The following is an 18,769-nucleotide window of genomic DNA, read 5'->3' as shown; positions in this document are numbered from 1 at the left end:
GGCTCTGGATCCTGGACCATGGGAGGGGAGAGAGGAGACACGGAAGTGAGCCGGGTGAGTGTGTGTGTATGACTAAAGGAAGCTCCACTACATTTCAAAAGGCAAACTGAAGCACGTCAGTGATTCAAATATTGATAATGCGAGGCCTGTAAACCGTTATATTATTTTAACTGGATTTGCGTCATCCTTTCAGTTCAACACAAGCCATCTTTATTTTCTTTTGCGTTGCCAATACTGAGAAGTCAATGAGGCGAGGAACGACCAGTGTTCTCACTTTGGCTCTCAGAGACTTAAAAGGCTCTCCTCCCTCCGCCCTTCAAAGAGAATGTAAAAAGGGAAAGAAAACATGTTTGACTTTCAGCAGCGCTCTTTACAGAAAAAGGTGTTTCCGCTCACGTGAACCAGAGTGACCTGCCACTTCCTCCCAGCGGAGTGGCCAGGGAAGGTGAGGGAGGGGGGGGGATCAACCTTCAATAGGCCCAAAATCTCCAACACGCGCAAGAATGTCAGAGGTGTGAAAGATGACCTGACCGAGCCATGAGCTCACCCCAGCACAAACAAGGAAGGGTAGAAGTTGGGGAAGGAAGCAATTATACTACAGTGTCCATCCCAAAATATACAGCACAGAGAACAGAGAAGAGCTGGAGTGAGAAAGGGGGCGAATGAGTGGAGTCTCAGACACTCCAGACAGCCAAATGGAGAGAGAGATGAGGCCCTCTCACTCCCCTCTCTGTTCCTCTGTCTCATTACGGGGCACAGGGTGGGTTTTGTCCTGCTGCTCAAACATAATTAGGAATGTTCCACTGAGGGAGGCTGTGCTGTGTGATCCCTTTCCGTCTGCCCCCACCCCCACCCCGCCTGGCCAACCTCCTCTCCTCCACCCACGCAGGGCTCATGCCGACCCTTCTCCGACTGGGGACATTCCCTGGAGGGGGGGGGGGGGGGGGGGTTCTCAGGATACCATGGGGGTAGAGGGGGAGGGGGGCTCAGTCTCTGGGCCCTCTGCCCAGTGTGCAGCTCCAGTTCTGTCCAGCTGTGGGGTCAGCCTCAACACTCTCTCACAGAGGTCTCAGGGAAACACTGACCCTCTCTCTTTATAGCAGCGCTGTTGCATAACCCACCACCTTGTATTTAGGCTGACCCCGGAGGCTGCTAGCTAGCTATACTGTGAAAAGTACAACTGCCATACTTACCCATGCCAAACATACAGTACGTTCGGAAAGTATTCAGACCCCTTGACTTTTTCCACGTTTTGTTAGGTTACAGCCTTCTTCTAAAAAGTATTAAATAGTATTATTTTCCTCGTCAATCTACACACAATACCACATAATGACAAAGCAAAAACAGGTTTTTAGAAATGTTTGCATATTTATTAAAAATAAAAAACAGAAATATGACATTTACATAAGTATTCAGACCCTTTATCTTTATCAGACCCTTTGTACTTTGTTGAAGCACCTTTGGCAGCGATTACAGCCTCGAGTCGTCTTGGGTATGACGTTACAAGCTTGGAACACCTGTATTTGGGGAGTTTCTCATTCTTCTCTGCAGATCCTCTCAAGCTCTGTCAGGTTGTCTCTTCAGAGATGTTTGATTGAGTTCAAGTCCGGGCTCTGGCTGGGCCACTCAAGGACATTCAGACAACTCCTGTGTTGTCTTGGCTGTGTGCTTAGGGTCGTTGTCCTGTTGGAAGGTGAACCTTCACCCCAGTCTGAGGTCCTCGAGCAGGTTTTCATCAAGGATCTCTCTGTACTTTTCTCCATTCATCTTTGCCTCGATCCTGACTAGTATCCCAGTCCCTGCCACTGAAAAACATCCCCACAGCATGATGCTGCCATCACCGTGCTTCACTGTAGGGATGGTGGCAGGTTTCCACCATAACGTGACGCTTGGCATTCAGGCCAAAGAGTTCAATCTTGGTCTCATCAGACCAGAGAAACTTGTTTCTCATGATCTGAGAGTCTTTAGGTGCTTTTTGGCAAACTCCAAGCCGGCTGTAATATGCCTTTTACTGAGGAGTAGCTTCCGTCTGGCCACTATACAATAAAGGCCTGATTGGTGGAGTGCTGCAGAGAAGGTTCTCCCATCTACACAGAGGAACTCTGGAGCTCTGTCAGAGGGACCATCGGGTTCTTGGTCACCTCCCTGACCAAGGCCCTTCTCCCCCGGTTGTTCAGTTTGGCCGGGCAGCCAACTCTAGGAAGAGTCCTGGCGGTTCCAAACTTCTTCCACTTACGAACGGTGTAGGCCACTGTTTTCTTGGAGACCTTCAATGTTGCTGAAATGTTTTGCTACCCCAGATCTGTACCTCGAAACAATCCAGTCTTGGAGCTCAATCAAGTTGTAGAAACATCGTGGAAAGTTGTGGAAACAGGTTGCACCTGAGCTCAATTTCGACTTTCATAGCAAAGGGTCTGAACACTTATGTAAAGAAGGTATTTCTGTTTTTTGTTTTTAATACATTTGCAAAAATATCAAAAAATCTGTTTTCGCTTTGTCATTATGGGGTATTGTGTGTAGATTGCTGAGGATTTTTTCAAGGGGTCTGAATACTTTCCCGACGGCACAGTACATACAACCCCTACCGTGAGAGACAGTGTGTTCTAGCTCTGAGAGGTGGATGCCTCAGTGTGCTGTATATTGCAACTGTTCCATTAGCTTTGGCCTGATACTGAGTAGCAGTGTAAACATGGGCATCATATATAGTGCTTTATGACTTGCAGTCCAACAGAGGCTTCAGGCCAAAGATTAGCACTATTAATATAGCTTAGCATGGGGCTAATTCAGAGCTGCAAATCCACTCCTAAAACACTGGATCTGTCTGGGGTCGTGCAGTAACAACGTGAGGGCATATCACACTACTATATGTAACTGGTGGTTAGCAGGCTTGTCTCCTGTCTCCTCCCACGGTGGGTCCCCATGCTACTGGCACCCTTCTGGCCCACAGCCTGACCCCCATTTCTCCCTCGTACCACAGCCCTATTCCCCCCTCATCTCTCCAATCATTTCTGTGACAGGGTACAGACACACCTGTCAACACCAAACACTTTCTATTATTGGTGAAACCAGCTGATGCCTTAAAGTTTTCCGCAAGCTACGACAGAGCTAGGTGGATGGGTAGAGGAAGAATTACACCTCCCGTTGAGGGCGTTGTGTAATATGTTGTGTGTGTCACCTCTTGAGGTGGAAGCGCAGGTATTTCAGCACGGCGGGGCCGGGCAGGAAGGTGCAGCTCATGCAGGTGAGGAGCTGCCAGTAGCGGAGGTGTGCGGCGGTGTGGGGCTGCGGCGTGCAGCTGGTCTGCTTCACCAGCTGGCAGTAGACCTCGTCCCGGAGCGGCCGCAGGTCCAGACAGGTCTGCAGCACGCCCTGGATCAGAGGCACCGGGTCCCGCGCAGACTCCAGCTGCTGCAGACAGTTGAAGAGCTTCACTGCTTCCTCCCGCACTGTGGCATAGCCCTTACCACTGTGGTCTGTGTTGGGGGGGGAATTAGGAATTAGACCAGACTAGACCAGTCAGCATGTTTGAGAATAGATGATCCTGCTTCTGTGATGTCTATTGGTGGAACGACTAAGCTTTAGTGGCCGTCTCTCATCATGCCTTATCTAAGCTGTCTCACTCACTGGCCTTGACTTGGCACGCAGGCAGGTAGGACTAACTCAATGGTAAGTCTATATGTGAGTCTGTTACAGTGTATGATTATTGGGCATGTCAACGAGCATGTGACAGCATTACTCATATGTGAGTGGGTGTGTGTGTAACTGTTCGTGTTTTACTGCAGAGTTTACAGGCATGGCACTGACCGCAGGGACTGGTGGTAGCATGGGAGTAGTACTTACAGGTGTGTTCCAGGCTGCCGTAAGGGAAGGGCAACAGGGGGGCATACAGGGGGCTCTGAGTGTGCTTCAGGATGGGGTTGTGCTGGTAGATATTATCTACCACCTCAGGGTTAAACTTGTTCTCCTGGAGAAGAAAGACAGAGAGACAGACAGACAGTTAAAGAGAGAGAGAGAGAGTGACAGATGAGCTTCCTTGACATTCCAGCTGACCTGGGAGCAGCCCCAAGCACGGCTGCTATGAGAGAGAGTGTGTTGGGTAACAGGGGTGACTAGGGTCAGTGGGAGTCAGGCCATGGAGCAGGAGGACAGCTATGACCGCTTTTTAAACACCTGGGGACCCAACAAAACACACCGCCATCATTGACACTATTTACAGTTGAAGTCGGAGGTTTACACACACTTAGGTTGGAGTCATTAAAACTCATTTTTCAACCACTCCACAAATGTCTTGTTAACAAACTATAGTTTTGGCAAGTCGGTTAGGACATCTACTTTGTGCATGACACAAGTAATTTTTCCAACAATTGTTTACAGACAGATTATTTCACTTATAATTCACTGTATCACAATCCAGTGGGTCAGAACTTGACATACACTAAGTTGACTGTGCCTTTAAACAGCTTGGAAAATTCCAGAAAATGATGTCATGGCTTTAGAAGCTTCTGATAGGCTAATTGACATCATTTGAGGAAATTGGAGGTTTATCTGTGGATGTATTTCAAGGTCTACCTTCAAACTCAGTGCCTCTTTGCTTGACATTATGGGAAAATCAAAAGAAATCAGCCAAGAACTCAGAAAAAAAATTGTAGACCTCCACAAGTCTGGTTCATCGTGGGAGCAATTTCCAAACGCCTGAAGGTACCACGTTCATCTGTACAAACAATAGTACGAAAGTATGAACACCATGGGACCACGCAGCCTCTGGTCTGATGAAACAAAAATAGAAGTGTTTGGCCATAATGACCATCGTTATGTTTGGAGGAAAAAGGGGGAGGCTTGCAAGCTGAAGAACACCATCCCAACCGTGAAGCACGGGGGTGGCAGCATCATGTTGTGGGGGTGCTTTGCTGCAGGAGGGACTGGAAGATGACTTCATGAGGACAGAAAATTATATGGATATATTGAAGCAACATCTCAAGACATCAGTCAGGAAGTTAAAGCTTGGTCGCAAATGGGTCTTCCAAATGGACAATGACCCCAAGCATACTTCCAAAGTTGTGGCAAAATGGCTTTAGTACAACAAAGTCAAGGTATTGGAGTGGCCATCACAAAGCCCTGACCTCGATCCCATAGAAAATGTGTGGGCAGAACTGAAAAAGCATGTGCGAGCAAGGAGTCCTACAAACCTGACTCAATTACAGCAGCTCTGTCAGGAGGAATTTAAAGGCAATGCTAGCAAATACTAATTGAGTGTATGTAAACTTCTGACCCAATGTGATGAAAGAAATAAAAGCTGAAATAAAAAATTCTCTCTACTATTATTCTGACATTTCACATCCTTAAAATAAAGTTGTGATCCTAACTGACCTAAGACATTGAATGTTTACTAGGATTAAATGTCAGGAATTGTGTAAAACTGAGTTTAAATGTATTTGGCTAAGGTGTATTTAAACTTCCGACTTCAACTGTACATGTCTGTGGTATCTCGCTACAGATGCTACTCTCATTGACAGAAACACATTTTACATGACATTTGAGTCATTTAGCAGATGCTCTAATCCAGAGTGATTTACAGGAGCTCTAATCCAGAGTGATTTACAGGAGCTCTAATGCAGAGTGATTTACAGGAGCTCTAATCCAGAGTGATTTACAGGAGCTCTAATCCAGAGTGATTTACAGGAGCTCCAATCCAGAGTGATTTACAGGAGCTCTAATCCAGAGTGATTTACAGGAGCAATTAGGGTTAAGTGCTTTGCTCAAGGGCACAGACAGATTTTTCACAGAGTCAGCTCGAGGATTCAAACCAGCGACCTTTTGACCAGCGACTGGCCCAACCTCTTAACCGCTAGGCTTCTTGCCGCCCTACGCAGATGGCATCTACTACTGCAATCCTTGCCTGCACCTGTTGACCATTAGTAATGTTGTCACTGCTCTCCCTCCTTCCCCCAATACACCCTCCTTTGTGTGGCAAAGTTGATACATTCCTCTGAAATGTTTTGGTCTATCTGAACTGGGACCATGTGGAACACTGGCAGACTGTCTATTGGACAGACACATACAGCCTACATACACAACACATTACCATAGGCGAACATACAGTGCCTGTAGAGTGCTCAACACTGGGAAACACATTGCAGTCTATGTAGAGGTCGCAAGAGGACAACGGGATTCATTTATAATCTACAGGATTCCGACAGAACATCCATCCTCATTATGTCCTAAAAACGGACATGTTCCCTTGTCCTTCTCACTCCCCCCCCCCACTCGCTACCTCTCCCTGTCCCTCTGTCCCTCTTTCACACGCAACAGAGACTGGAGGTCCAAGGCTGAAATGGTCATCTCTCTTCACCTCCATGTCTGGTGGGACACACATCTACACTCAGAGATAAGCACTTCTCTCACACAAAGAACTCCTCTATTCATTCCCTCCCTCCCTCCCTCCCTCCCTCCCTCCCTCCCTCCCTCCCTCTCTCTCTCTCTCTCTCCCTCCCTCCCTCCCTCCCTCCCTCCCCCTCTCCTGTAGTGTCAGTTCTGTTCAGTAGAGTTCTCCAGCCTTCAGTGGGATTCGGCTAGGCTTTGTGTTAAGTGTGAGAAAGAGTGTTGGAAGGGGTGGAGGAGGATTGGAAAGGGGGAGGAAGAGAAGACAGGGGCAACTCTTTAAAAAGCGGGCCCCTCTCTTCCTCCTTCCGTGACCCGGCCTCCCGTTGGCTGAGCAGGGGCCCGGCAGGGCAGATGGAAGGAGACAGATTAAACTCTCTAGACCAGATCACAGACTCTCGCTGGGAGATTAGGGACCCTCGCAGTGAGATTAGGGACCCTAAAGGCCAAATTGGGGAGTGCTTATCTGTGCCTTGTCACCCATCCGTCTGCTGTATGAGATTCTAGCATGCTCTGCTCGCTAGCAACCACTTCTCTACAAATCTGGGTGTTCACATGCACCCACACACACACACACACAGGGCTACTTTAAACACCTTCTCACGTGATAAGAGTTCAGGCGGAAGTCAAGTGATCGAAGGCACATTTACAAGAATACACACACAACAACACACAAACTCAGAATAGCAAACAAGCATAGACTTAACACCACTTGGTGAATTCCAAAGTGATGGCAGAGCGTGGTCTGGATTCTTCTCTTAGACTTTGTCTTAGTGATGAATGAAATCATACTTCAAAAATGGAAGAACTTGTTGTGCCTCATTCAACTGTTTAAGTGAGGCATGTTTCTGTGGGCACACACACGTACACACCCCAGGACCAGGTCCAAATATGAGGCTTTGCCTTGCACACCCTCTTCATCCACCCTTTTGCCTCTAAAAATGACACGTTCCTTAAAATAGCGCAGAACATTCCGGTGGAACTTTTACGGGGTGCCTCCTCTCCTCTCACAGCTTGGCGGAATAAAATAATTCCCTGAAAGCAACAGCAACGACAGTTGGAGGACACTTTGGACTCGCGGCCCAGTCTGGTCATGCGGTTGCCGTGGTGACAGAGCGGAGGTATAATGTCCGTTGTGTTGCTGCGGTCCGTGTTTGGTGACCCTTGTCATCGGCAGCTTGGCAGTGGTCTAGTCTGGGGCGGGCAGCGAGATGCTGTGAAGCAGTGTGTGTGTGTGTGTGTGTGTGTGTGCATATTTGTGTGTCTCACCTCAATGTCTCGGATCAGGAGCTGAGTGGGCGTCTCCACAGGGGCTTTTGTGTCGATGACCTTCTGGACAGCGCAGGCCCAGTGCACAGCCTCGTTGAAGTGCTTGGTGTACAGCCTGTAGCAGTGCTTACGCCCATACACTGTGATGCTCCAGTACCCTGAAACACACACACACACAGGCACAGGGAAGTCAGTCATCAGTGTATCGTGTACTGAAAGCATGAGTAAACATGAAAAAACAGAAACTGAACTTTCAAAGAACAATATAGCTATAGAGAGCAGAATCGAAGGCCTATACTTATATAATAACTGTGGTTTCAGAAAATAAGGAAGCCTGCTCCACTCTCCCTGTCATGTGGTCTGAACATGGGACATTCCACATATCTGGTGTGACTCTTGCTTCCTCTCTGGGTTTCACGGAGGTCAGCAATCATCCCGGGAGGGTCCCCCAACTTTATTAGCCACTGAGCCCAACCGGAACGACTACAACCAAGTCAGGACAGAGGTGTGTCCTCTCCTGGCACAACACCTGGCCTAACCTCCTGTAAGAACTGAGAAAGTGCTACAGGCAGTGTGGACCCATGGGCCAATCATACCCTGAGTTTGTTACCATGTGATCTCCTGCTAGCTACGTGACTTGGCATACTGATTTTTCTTTGTTTCGATTGGTCAAGTTCAAAAGCCAAGTGAGGCTAAAGTGTGTGTGTGTGTGGGACCCCATTCATAGCTATTTCACAAGTGAGAGATAGAGAGGTGGAAGGAGATACTGGGCCTAAAAGGGGACTAGTATTGTATTGTATGGTAAGGCGATAAGGAGGAAGCCATTAGGTCCATACCACTCTGCTGGGACAGGCTTACTCAGAGGCTCATAGAGGAACACAGACAGAACACACAGCCACCAGTGAGCTGTACTTAGACTAAGGGCAGGACAAAACAGACGAAAAAGCAAAACAGAATACACACTTCTCTGCAGGAAAGTCCCAGAGCAGATTTAGGGGAATGTTTGGGTTAGCTTTTTTTTCTCCTGGAGGTTTTAAGTGGTTGTCTAAAGTCAGCAGGCGAAGGTACAATCCCCTCCATACAGTCACAGAGGGCCTTGTGTGTGTGTGTGTGTGTGTGTGTGTGTGTGTGTGTGTGTGTGTGTGTGTGTGTGTGTGTGTGTGTGTGTGTGTGTGTGTGTGTGTGTGTGTGTGCGTGTGTGTGTGTGTGTGTCACACAACAATAGCATTTCACCTGTATTTCCTTTCCGATTCCTGTCATTCAGGGTGTTAAACGGTAAAAGGGCCATTCTGGTGCTGATGACTCAGAAGGTTCCAGACAAACCCAAGTTGTGGAGAGAAAAGTGGACTTGGTTTTCCAGACTTCCTCTGGGTGTACTGGGCTCACAGGAACTGAGAGGAGACCGTAAATCCTCACATTATGACCGCTTTGAGATCTTTACCAATATTTGATCATTGAACCGCTTTAGGGGACCAAAATGGAACTCATTATCTGGGGCTTAGTTATCCTAACAGGGAATTTGGGATATACACGCCGGTGCATGCTCATGTGTCTCTGTGTGTGTGCGTGAGTGGCACTCACCCGTCTCCTTGAAGGTCTGTTTGTCTGGCCAGATGACAGAGCAGAGGTTGGTGAGTACCAGTGTTCCCAGTCTGCGGGCTCCTCTCTCTGAGCTGCTGTAGTAGTCTAAGGAGTCCAGGCTCAGTACAAACCAGTAGCACCGCTGCTTGATCCAGCTTCCACGCACCTCCCGGAACAGCCAGCCTACACACACACACACACACACACACACACACACACACACACACACACACACACACACACACACACACACACACACACGTACACACACACACACACACACACACACACACACACATACACACACACATACACACACACGTACACACACACACACACACACACACACACACACACACACACACACACACACACACACACACACACACACACACACACACACACACGTACACACACACGTACACACACACGTACACACACACACACACACACACACACACGTACACACACACGTACACACACAATGAATGTGTGAGAAAGATCAAAAAGGTAGCCAAAAAAAGATCTGCACATGATAGACTGTGTGTGTATGTGTGTGTTTGCACATGTGTGTGTGTGTGTGTATGTGTGTGTGTGTGTGTATGTGTGCGTGTGTGTGTGTGCGTGTGTGTGTGCGTGTGGTGTGTGTGTGTGTGTCTTATTTGGTTGAATTTAAGGGTTAATTGGTTTGGGCTGAACATAATCACTAAGAGGTTGAACCCATCGGACATAAAATATGTCTGTAACATGCAGAACAGGTTAAAAATAACGGCAGCTAATGGTATAGTCAGACATTAAGGCCTGTGTGCTTGCCACCAGGATAATTACAGCTGTAAAAAACACACAAAGAAGAAAGCGGGAGGTTGGAGAACAGTCGCTGGTGGTGGAGATGCAGGAAGAGAACTGGTGGACTGATCTGTCATTAACGCCCAGAGAAGGAGGGAGGGAGAGAGAAAGAAAGGCTGATACATTCTCCTGGCTCCCTTCACCACCACAACTGGGTGGTGTTCAGTAGGCATAGAACGAGACAAACCGGTGTGAAACTGACCTGAATTTGTTAAATAAAAATGGTAATTTTAAATTTCATAACTGTTTGTGTTTGGTCTCTACTGAACAGGATCCTGGTCTGCAGTGTCCAGCTTTACATGAAGGGGATGTACACTACATGGCCAAAAGTATGTGGACACCAGCCCGTCGAACATCTCACTCCAAAATCTTGGGCATTAATACGGAGTTGGTCCCCGCTTTGCTGCTATACCAGCCTCCACTCTTCTGGGAAGGCTTTCCACTAGATGTTGGAGCATTGCTACGGGGACTTGCTTCCATTCAGCCACAAAAGCATTAGTGAGGTCAGGTCTCAACCACAATGCACACTGCCCTAACCCATCTGGACAAGAGGAATACCTATGTGAGAATGCTGTTCATCGACTACAGCTCGGCATTTAACACCATAGTGCCCTCCAAGCTCGTCATCAAGCTCGAGACCCTGGGTCTCGACCCCGCCCTGTGCAACTGGGTACTGGACTTCCTGACGGGCCGCCCCCAGGTGGTGAGGGTAGGCAACAACATTTCCACCCCGCTGATCCTCAACACTGGGGCCCCACAAGGGTGCGTTCTGAGCCCTCTCCTGTACTCCCTGTTCACCCACGACTGCGTGGCCACGCACGCCTCCAACTCAATCATCAAGTTTGCGGACGACACAACAGTGGTAGGCTTGATTACCAACAACGACGAGACGGCCTACAGGGAGGAGGTGAGGGCCCTCGGAGTGTGGTGTCAGGAAAATAGCCTCACACTCAATGTCAACAAAACTAAGGAGATGATTGTGGACTTCAGGAAACAGCAGAGGGAACACCCCCCTATCCACATCGATGGAACAGTAGTGGAGAGGGTAGTAAGTTCCTCGGCGTACACATCACAGACAAACTGAATTGGTCCCACCCACACAGACAGCCTCGTGAAGAAGGCGCAGCAGCGCCTCTTCAACCTCAGGAGGCTGAAGAAATTCGGCTAGTCACCAAAAGCACTCACAAACTTCTACAGATGCACAATCGAGAGCATCCTGGCGGGCTGTATCACCGCCTGGTACGGCAACTGCTCCGCCCACAACCGTAAGGCTCTCCAGAGGGTAGTGAGGTCTGCACAATGCATCACCGGGGGCAAACTACCTGCCCTCCAGGACACCTACACCACCCGATGTCACAGGAAGGCAATAAAGATCATCAAGGACAACAACCACCCGAGCCACTGCCTGTTCACCCCGCTATCATCCAGAAGGCGAGGTCAGTACAGGTACATCACAGCTGGGACCGAGAGACTGAAAAACAGCTTCTATCTCAAGGCCATCAGACTGTTAAACAGCCACCACTAACATTGAGTGGCTGCTGCCAACACACTGACTCAACTCCAGCCACTTTAATAATGGGAATTGATGGGAAATGATGTAAAATATATCACTAGCCACATTAAACAATGCTACCTAATATAATGTTTACATACCCTACATTATTCATCTCATATGTATATGTACAGTGCCTTGCGAAAGTATTCGGCCCCCTTGAACTTTGCGACCTTTTGCCACATTTCAGGCTTCAAACATAAAGATATAAAACTGTATTTTTTTGTGAAGAATCAACAACAAGTGGGACACAATCATGAAGTGGAACGACATTTATTGGATATTTCAAACTTTTTTAACAAATCAAAAACTGAAAAATTGGGCGTGCAAAATTATTCAGCCCCTTTACTTTCAGTGCAGCAAACTCTCTCCAATAGTTCAGTGAGGATCTCTGTATGATCCAATGTTGACCTAAATGACTAATGATGATAAATACAATCCACCTGTGTGTAATCAAGTCTCCGTATAAATGCACCTGCACTGTGATAGTCTCAGAGGTCCGTTAAAAGCGCAGAGAGCATCATGAAGAACAAGGAACACACCAGGCAGGTCCGAGATACTGTTGTGAAGAAGTTTAAAGCCGGATTTGGATACAAAAAGATTTCCCAAGCTTTAAACATCCCAAGGAGCACTGTGCAAGCGATAGTATTGAAATGGAAGGAGTATCAGACCACTGCAAATCTACCAAGACCTGGCCGTCCCTCTAAACTTTCAGCTCATACAAGGAGAAGACTGATCAGAGATGCAGCCAAGAGGCCCATGATCACTCTGGATGAACTGCAGAGATCTACAGCTGAGGTGGGAGACTCTGTCCATAGGACAACAATCAGTCGTATATTGCACAAATCTGGCCTTTATGGAAGAGTGGCAAGAAGAAAGCCATTTCTTAAAGATATCCATAAAAAGTGTTGTTTAAAGTTTGCCACAAGCCACCTGGGAGACACACCAAACATGTGGAAGAAGGTGCTCTGGTTAGATGAAACCAAAATTGAACTTTTTGGCAACAATGCAAAACGTTATGTTTGGCGTAAAGCAACACAGCTGAACACACCATCCCCACTGTCAAACATGGTGGTGGCAGCATCATGGTTTGGGCCTGCATTTCTTCAGCAGGGACAGGGAAGATGGTTAAAATTGATGGGAAGATGGATGGAGCCAAATACAGGACCATTCTGGAAGAAAACCTGATGGAGTCTGCAAAAGACCTGAGACTGGGACGGAGATTTGTCTTCCAACAAGACAATGATCCAAAACATAAAGCAAAATCTACAATGGAATGGTTCAAAAATAAACATATCCAGGTGTTAGAATGGCCAAGTCAAAGTCCAGACCTGAATCCAATCGAGAATCTGTGGAAAGAACTGAAAACTGCTGTTCACAAATGCTCTCCATCCAACCTCACTGAGCTCAAGCTGTTTTGCAAGGAGGAATGGGAAAAAATTTCAGTCTCTCGATGTGCAAAACTGATAGAGACATACACCAAGCGACTTACAGCTGTAATCGCAGCAAAAGGTGGCGCTACAAAGTATTAACTTAAGGGGGCTGAATAATTATGCACGCCCAATTTTTCAGTTTTTGATTTGTTAAAAAAGTTTGAAATATCCAATAAATGTTGTTCCACTTTATGATTGTGTCCCACTTGTTGTTGATTCTTCACAAAAAAATACTGTTTTATATCTTTATGGTTAAAGCCTGAAATGTGGCAAAAGGTCGCAAAGTTCAAGGGGGGCGAATACTTTCGCAAGGCACTGTATATACTGTACTCTATATCATCTACTGCATCTTTATGTAATACATGTATCACTAGCCACTTTAACTATGCCACTTTGTTTACATACTCATCTCATATGTATATACTGTACTCAATACCATCTACTGTATCTTGCCTATGCCGTTCTGTACCATCAATCATTCATATATCTTTAAGTACATATTCTTTATCCCCTTACACTTGTGTCTATAAGGTAGTAGTTTTGGAATTGTTAGCTAGATTACTTGTTGGTTATTACTGCATTGTCGGAACTAGAAGCACAAGCATTTCGCTACACTCGCATTAACATCTGCTAACCATGTATATGTAACAAATAAAATTTGATTTGATTTGATTTGATTTACTGATGTTGGGCAATTAGGCCTGGCTCGCAGTCGGTGTTCCAATTCATCCCAAAGGTCAGGGCCCTGTACCACTTCGTGGCTGAGCCATTGTTTCTCCTAGACGTTTCTACTTCACAATAACAGCACTTACAGTTGACCGGGGTAGCTTTAGCAGGACAGAAATTTGATGAACTGAGTTGTTGGAAAAGTGGCATCCTATGACAGTGCCACGTTGAAAGTCACTGAGCTCTTCAGTGAAGCCATTCTACTGCCAATGTTTGTCTATGGAGATTGCATGGCTGTGTGCTCGATTTGATACACCTGTCAGTAATGGGTGTGGCTGAAATAGCCGAATCCACTAATTTGAAGGGGTGTCCACATACTTTTGTATATATAGTCTACTACCCGTGTCCAGAAGGGAAAGTGGCTGTAGTGTTACCAAACACCAGCCATGCAGCAACCCACAGAGTGTGTCCCAAACGACACACTGTTCCCTGTATAGTACACTACCTTTGACCAGGGGACCATGGGGCTCTGGTCAAAAGTAGTGCACTATATAGAGAATAGGGTGGCATTTGGGACACAGAATATGTGTGCAAACTGTTCCTTCTAAATATTTAATCTCACAGAGCTGAGGGTAAATAAACCGGGTTTGGCCAAGCTCTGGCCAGGGGCTGCCCAGAGAGAGAGAGGAAGAGGGAGCAAGGGATGGATAGGGGTGGCGGTGCGATGGAGTGGTAAAACGAGAGAGAGCAGTCAGAGTTCACAGTGAGGGGTGATGGATAGGCTGGCAGAGGGCCCTGGCTGGTCACCTGGCCCAAAGCTGGAGCAGGGCGCTATGGTGAGGGCGGGGGCAGGGTTATGTGGCTGTGCCATCCGTTGTGTGTGTGTGTGTGTGTGTGTGTGTGTGTGTGTGTGTGTGTGTGTGTGTGTGTGTGTGTGTGTGTGTGTGTGTGTGTGTGAGTTTATGGGAACAGCAGTGCCATGTTCATTGGGCTAACTTCTTAGAACAGCTCTGACGACCGAGCCAGCGTCACAGCTTCCTCTGTGGTTAGCAAGCTGCATGCCACCTGTCAGCTCTCCCTCGCTTTCCCTACAGCTCTTTTCTCTTCGCTCAGTCTCTCCCTCTTTCATCTCTCCCCCTGCACCAACTCCCCTTTTTCCTATGGTAAAGTGGTTTTCCCTACATGCAGAGCCCCCATTGCTACCATCCCCCATGTTACAACCCATAGACCCGGAGGGGGGCAGTCGAAGTGGGAGTCTACACACGTCTCATTCTGTTTCCCCTTTCCCAGTGGCAGCCTGGAACACACCATAAACCCACCCAATATAGTCCCCAGGTACTTAACACCACATCAAAAGGAGCATAAAAACCAACATGAAATGGATAAATAAAAAAGGATGAGGTAAGACAGGACGGGATTGGGTGGGGTGGATGATTGGGTCGGGGGTAGGGGGGTGGAGGGGTGTGGGTGGACTGGTTAGCGGAGAGCTGGGAGGCAGGTCGTCTGTCAGTCACACAGGATGTCCTGCAGCTGCTCTTTTTGAGACAGTGGGATAGAGAGACGGCCTACTTTGGATGGAAAGAGGGAGGAGAGAAAGAAAGAGAGAGAGTGAGAGAAGTAGAGAAAGAGAAGGAAAGGCAATGAGTGGGAGAGAGAGAACGGGTGAAACAAGAGTCCCGGTCAGGACCCCCTGCCTACCCCTCCCCTCCCCCCCACGGTCCTCCATCTGGATCCCATCTCCCTGGCCTGCTAATGCGTCCCCTGGGGGGCCACGGCTCGCCCTTAATTTGTTTCATTTGTGACCCCAGACCCCTAACGCTGGCCCTGCCCCCTGAAACACAGACTGAGCAAACACTGGAGTCTGTCGCCCTCTGGTTCTGTTCTGTCCTTCTATCTCTGTGTGTACCTTCTGTTTGTTCTGGAGATTTGGAGGAGATTAAAAAGCATCTGATAACAAACAGTCATCCATAAGGGAGCAGAGCTTTAATGAGCTTCACCATTAGGATTATGGGCTGAGCTGAATTAGACAGAGATCCAAACAGAAAGGGAAACGATTGCAATTGAGTAGACTGAATCACTTTCCAAATGACTGGAGTACTAAGTGATATGTAGCTAAAAATGAACAAACAGAGGAATGTAATTTATGCTCGTCACTGCATTCTGTCTAGGAGTTTCTCACTCCCTCGCTACGTCAATCTCTCTCGCTCTACCTTTTCCCCTCTGTCGGTCTCTCTCTGTCTAAGGCACGGTTGATGGCCTATTTTAGACTGCGCGGCGACACTTGGCCCCAGTTGCCTGAGGATGTCCCATTGTAAACCACACCAAACCACACCAAACAGCTAGGGACACCCTAGCACCAGGACATTTGATATATGGGCACACAACAAGGGCATGAACAGAGCAAGGCCTTCACATGTCCTGGAGCGTCAGTGGTGCTGGAGATGGTGGTGGTTGGTGGGGAAGACAAGGCACACAGCCACCCCAGGGGCCCAGGGGAAGTATCCGTCCTCCGATTGGGAAGGAATGCACCCCCCCCCTAACCCCATCGCCTGCCCCTCTGCCCGGTCTCAGACGTCGGAACAGAGGGAGGAGGGGTGCAGCCAGCCAGTCGGCCAGGGGTGCTGCATGGTAACTGCTGTCCGAATTAGCCGATCAGGCTGCCGCCATCCCAAAGAGGACGTAACTTATCCAAGCGCTGGCATTTTACTGCAACCGTTTCGGTAGCAGGAAAAGCACACATGAATAGCCTGTGAGATCACTCCTCAAAAAGCGTCAGGCACGCAAGGCTCTTAATGCCGCTGATGGCCATCATTACATGATTACTGGGGGCAGGGTGTGTGTGTGTGTGTGTGTGTGTGTGTGTGTGTGTGTGTGTGTGTGTGTGTGTGTGTGTGTGTGTGTGTGTGAGGGCTTAGCTGTGGACAGTGAAGTGTACAGTACAGTAGCACAGTATGGTCTACTTATTCAGCGATAACACCGCAAACATGCACAGAGCTCAAGCTCGGCTAACGCTCTCGGACGAGTGAACGTCATCATCCCACGGACTGTTATTACTGTACATGCAAATCACTGGAGCTGGGACACAACAGCCACACAGAGAGAAAGGAGAGAGAGAGAGAATAGAGGGATGGTGTACAGGTGTGTCGGGCAGACAGGCTCACCTTTGACAAGCAGCTCGGGGTCTTCTTCCAGGCCCATCTTGCTCTTCTCTATGATCAGACTCTTCATCTCATCAGGAACCTCTGACAGACTGTGTCTGGGTGAGACAGAGAGAGAGAGAGCGGTGGTAAATAGCAGCATCATACACTCCCACAGTGAAGGCACCCCCCCCCCCCCCCCCCCCCCCCCCCCGATACCCTATTGGCTCTGTGTCGAGGGGAGGAGGGTAACCGCACACAACGTCTGCCAGCCCTAAGCCTCTCTGACACCCTAAGTGAGAGAGGAGAGGGGGACAAGTTGAAGTGCTGTGAATATCGTTCCCTCCACCCCTCCTCCACAGCTGCATGCATACCACGCCGCCGTGGACAGCTCGTCTCTCTTTAATTGGTTTGGCTGGCGGGCACAGCGGAGTGGAGGGAAGAGGAGGACTGACTCAAAGCCAGCCAGCCAGGCAGTCCCAGACCAAAGAGAGAGAGAGGACTGACTCAAAGCCAGCCAGCCAGGCAGTCCCAGGCCAGAGAGAGAGAGAGAGGACTGACTCAAAGCCAGCCAGCCAGGCAGTCCCAGGCCAGAGAGAGAGAGAGGACTGACTCAAAGCCAGCCAGCCAGGCAGTCCCAGGCCAGAGAGAGAGAGAGGACTGAATTAAAGCCAGCCAGCCAGGCAGTCCCAGGCCAGAGAGAGAGAGAGGACTGAATCAAAGCCAGCCAGCCAGGCAGTCCCAGGCCAGAGAGAGAGAGAGAGTTCAAAGGGTTACACTGTTGTCAGCTAATCGAAAACCCATAACAAACATCAAAAACATCTGGGAATTATGGGGAAACTGTTGTGAAATGCTCTCTCTCCTCTCTCTCTCTCTTTCTCAAGGGCCACTGTCAAAGAAGCCTTGTAAAAAGAAAAGCCACCACATGCAGTCATGGTGGTGGCGAGGACCTTGGACTGCAAAGTGACATTCGTTTCAGACATTTGGCCAGGCAATGTTTTGGACGACTGAGAGCTCAGCTTGTTATCTCTGGTCAAGGCCCATTTCCAGCCCATTCAATTGTTTATAAGATTTATCTATGCTCATTTATTTATCTAATTACTAGTTTATTTTCTCTATTTCCTGCGTCAAACTAGCGTGTGAGGTATGAAGGAACAAACCTTCCTTCCTTCCCCTGAAAACACTAGGCAGGAAATGAGTTTTGGCAGGCGGCCCTCCCTCTCTCCACCATGTACAGTCTCAGATAGCGTTTCTCTGGGCGGTGATTATTGATCAGATGATTGTGGAAGGTTATTCCTTATGGAAGTCAGACCTAATCAATAAGTCTGAACATACCCTATCCTGCTCAACTTAGCTTACAGGACTGTGCTGACTGTTCATCTACAATACACGACACCTGCTCAAAGTATCTCACTATCCCAACATCCACTAGTTGACCCTTGTGTCAATACGTTTGCCTGTTTCAGACCGTACAGTAGTTGTAAAATATGTGTGTGTATCAGTCTCTAATTTAGGCTGATGCTCAGACACACAGGGAAACACTACAGGAAAACCACATTGGCCCTCACAGAGTGTATGACTGATTCGGCAGGAGAAACGTCAGAGAGACACCAGAGGGCGAGAACAAGAGGGTCAGAGCCCTGTCCAACTACAGCCAGTCTACCTCTGCAGCGAAGCCCAACAGCGGCAGCAGCATTCAAACAGTAACGTCATCTGGGACCTTTCCAGTGTATCGTCGCATATCCCTCTTCTCTTAAATACGTAAAAATACATCCAGAAATCTGAGGACGGCTCTTTTGGAGTCCGCAAATAACCCCTTGCTGCAGAAACAGATGCAGACAGACCTATATGCAGTCATTTAAATGGAGAACTCAATGCACTGATGGGGATTTGGATCTATAGAAAAC

The 18,769-nt window shown here is 48.1% G+C and overlaps 1 protein-coding gene across 2 annotated transcripts in view; it reads right to left on the bottom strand.

Moving 5' to 3' along the window:
- The window catches only part of LOC110538213 (unconventional myosin-X), a 58,354-nt gene that overhangs the window by 8,031 nt on the left and 31,554 nt on the right, over positions 1–18,769 (bottom strand). For both annotated transcript variants that reach the window (XM_036938269.2, XM_036938268.2), the window contains exons 3-8: positions 16,887–16,981; positions 9,229–9,411; positions 7,648–7,805; positions 3,841–3,964; positions 3,176–3,473; positions 1–11 (exon numbers count right to left, since the gene is read on the bottom strand). The exon at positions 1–11 is cut by the window's left edge and continues 197 nt beyond it. In XM_036938269.2, coding sequence (XP_036794164.2) covers positions 1–11; positions 3,176–3,473; positions 3,841–3,964; positions 7,648–7,805; positions 9,229–9,411; positions 16,887–16,981 — 869 coding nt within the window. The remainder of the gene's footprint in view (positions 12–3,175; positions 3,474–3,840; positions 3,965–7,647; positions 7,806–9,228; positions 9,412–16,886; positions 16,982–18,769) is intronic.

Source organism: Oncorhynchus mykiss, chromosome 12 (genome assembly GCF_057628025.1).
Source record: "Oncorhynchus mykiss isolate SJ-2025 chromosome 12, ASM5762802v1, whole genome shotgun sequence".
In the NCBI taxonomy this organism is placed as follows: Eukaryota; Metazoa; Chordata; class Actinopteri; order Salmoniformes; family Salmonidae; genus Oncorhynchus; species Oncorhynchus mykiss.
Note: the sequence above shows the minus strand (reverse complement) of the source record. Positions and strands in the feature narration are given on the sequence as shown.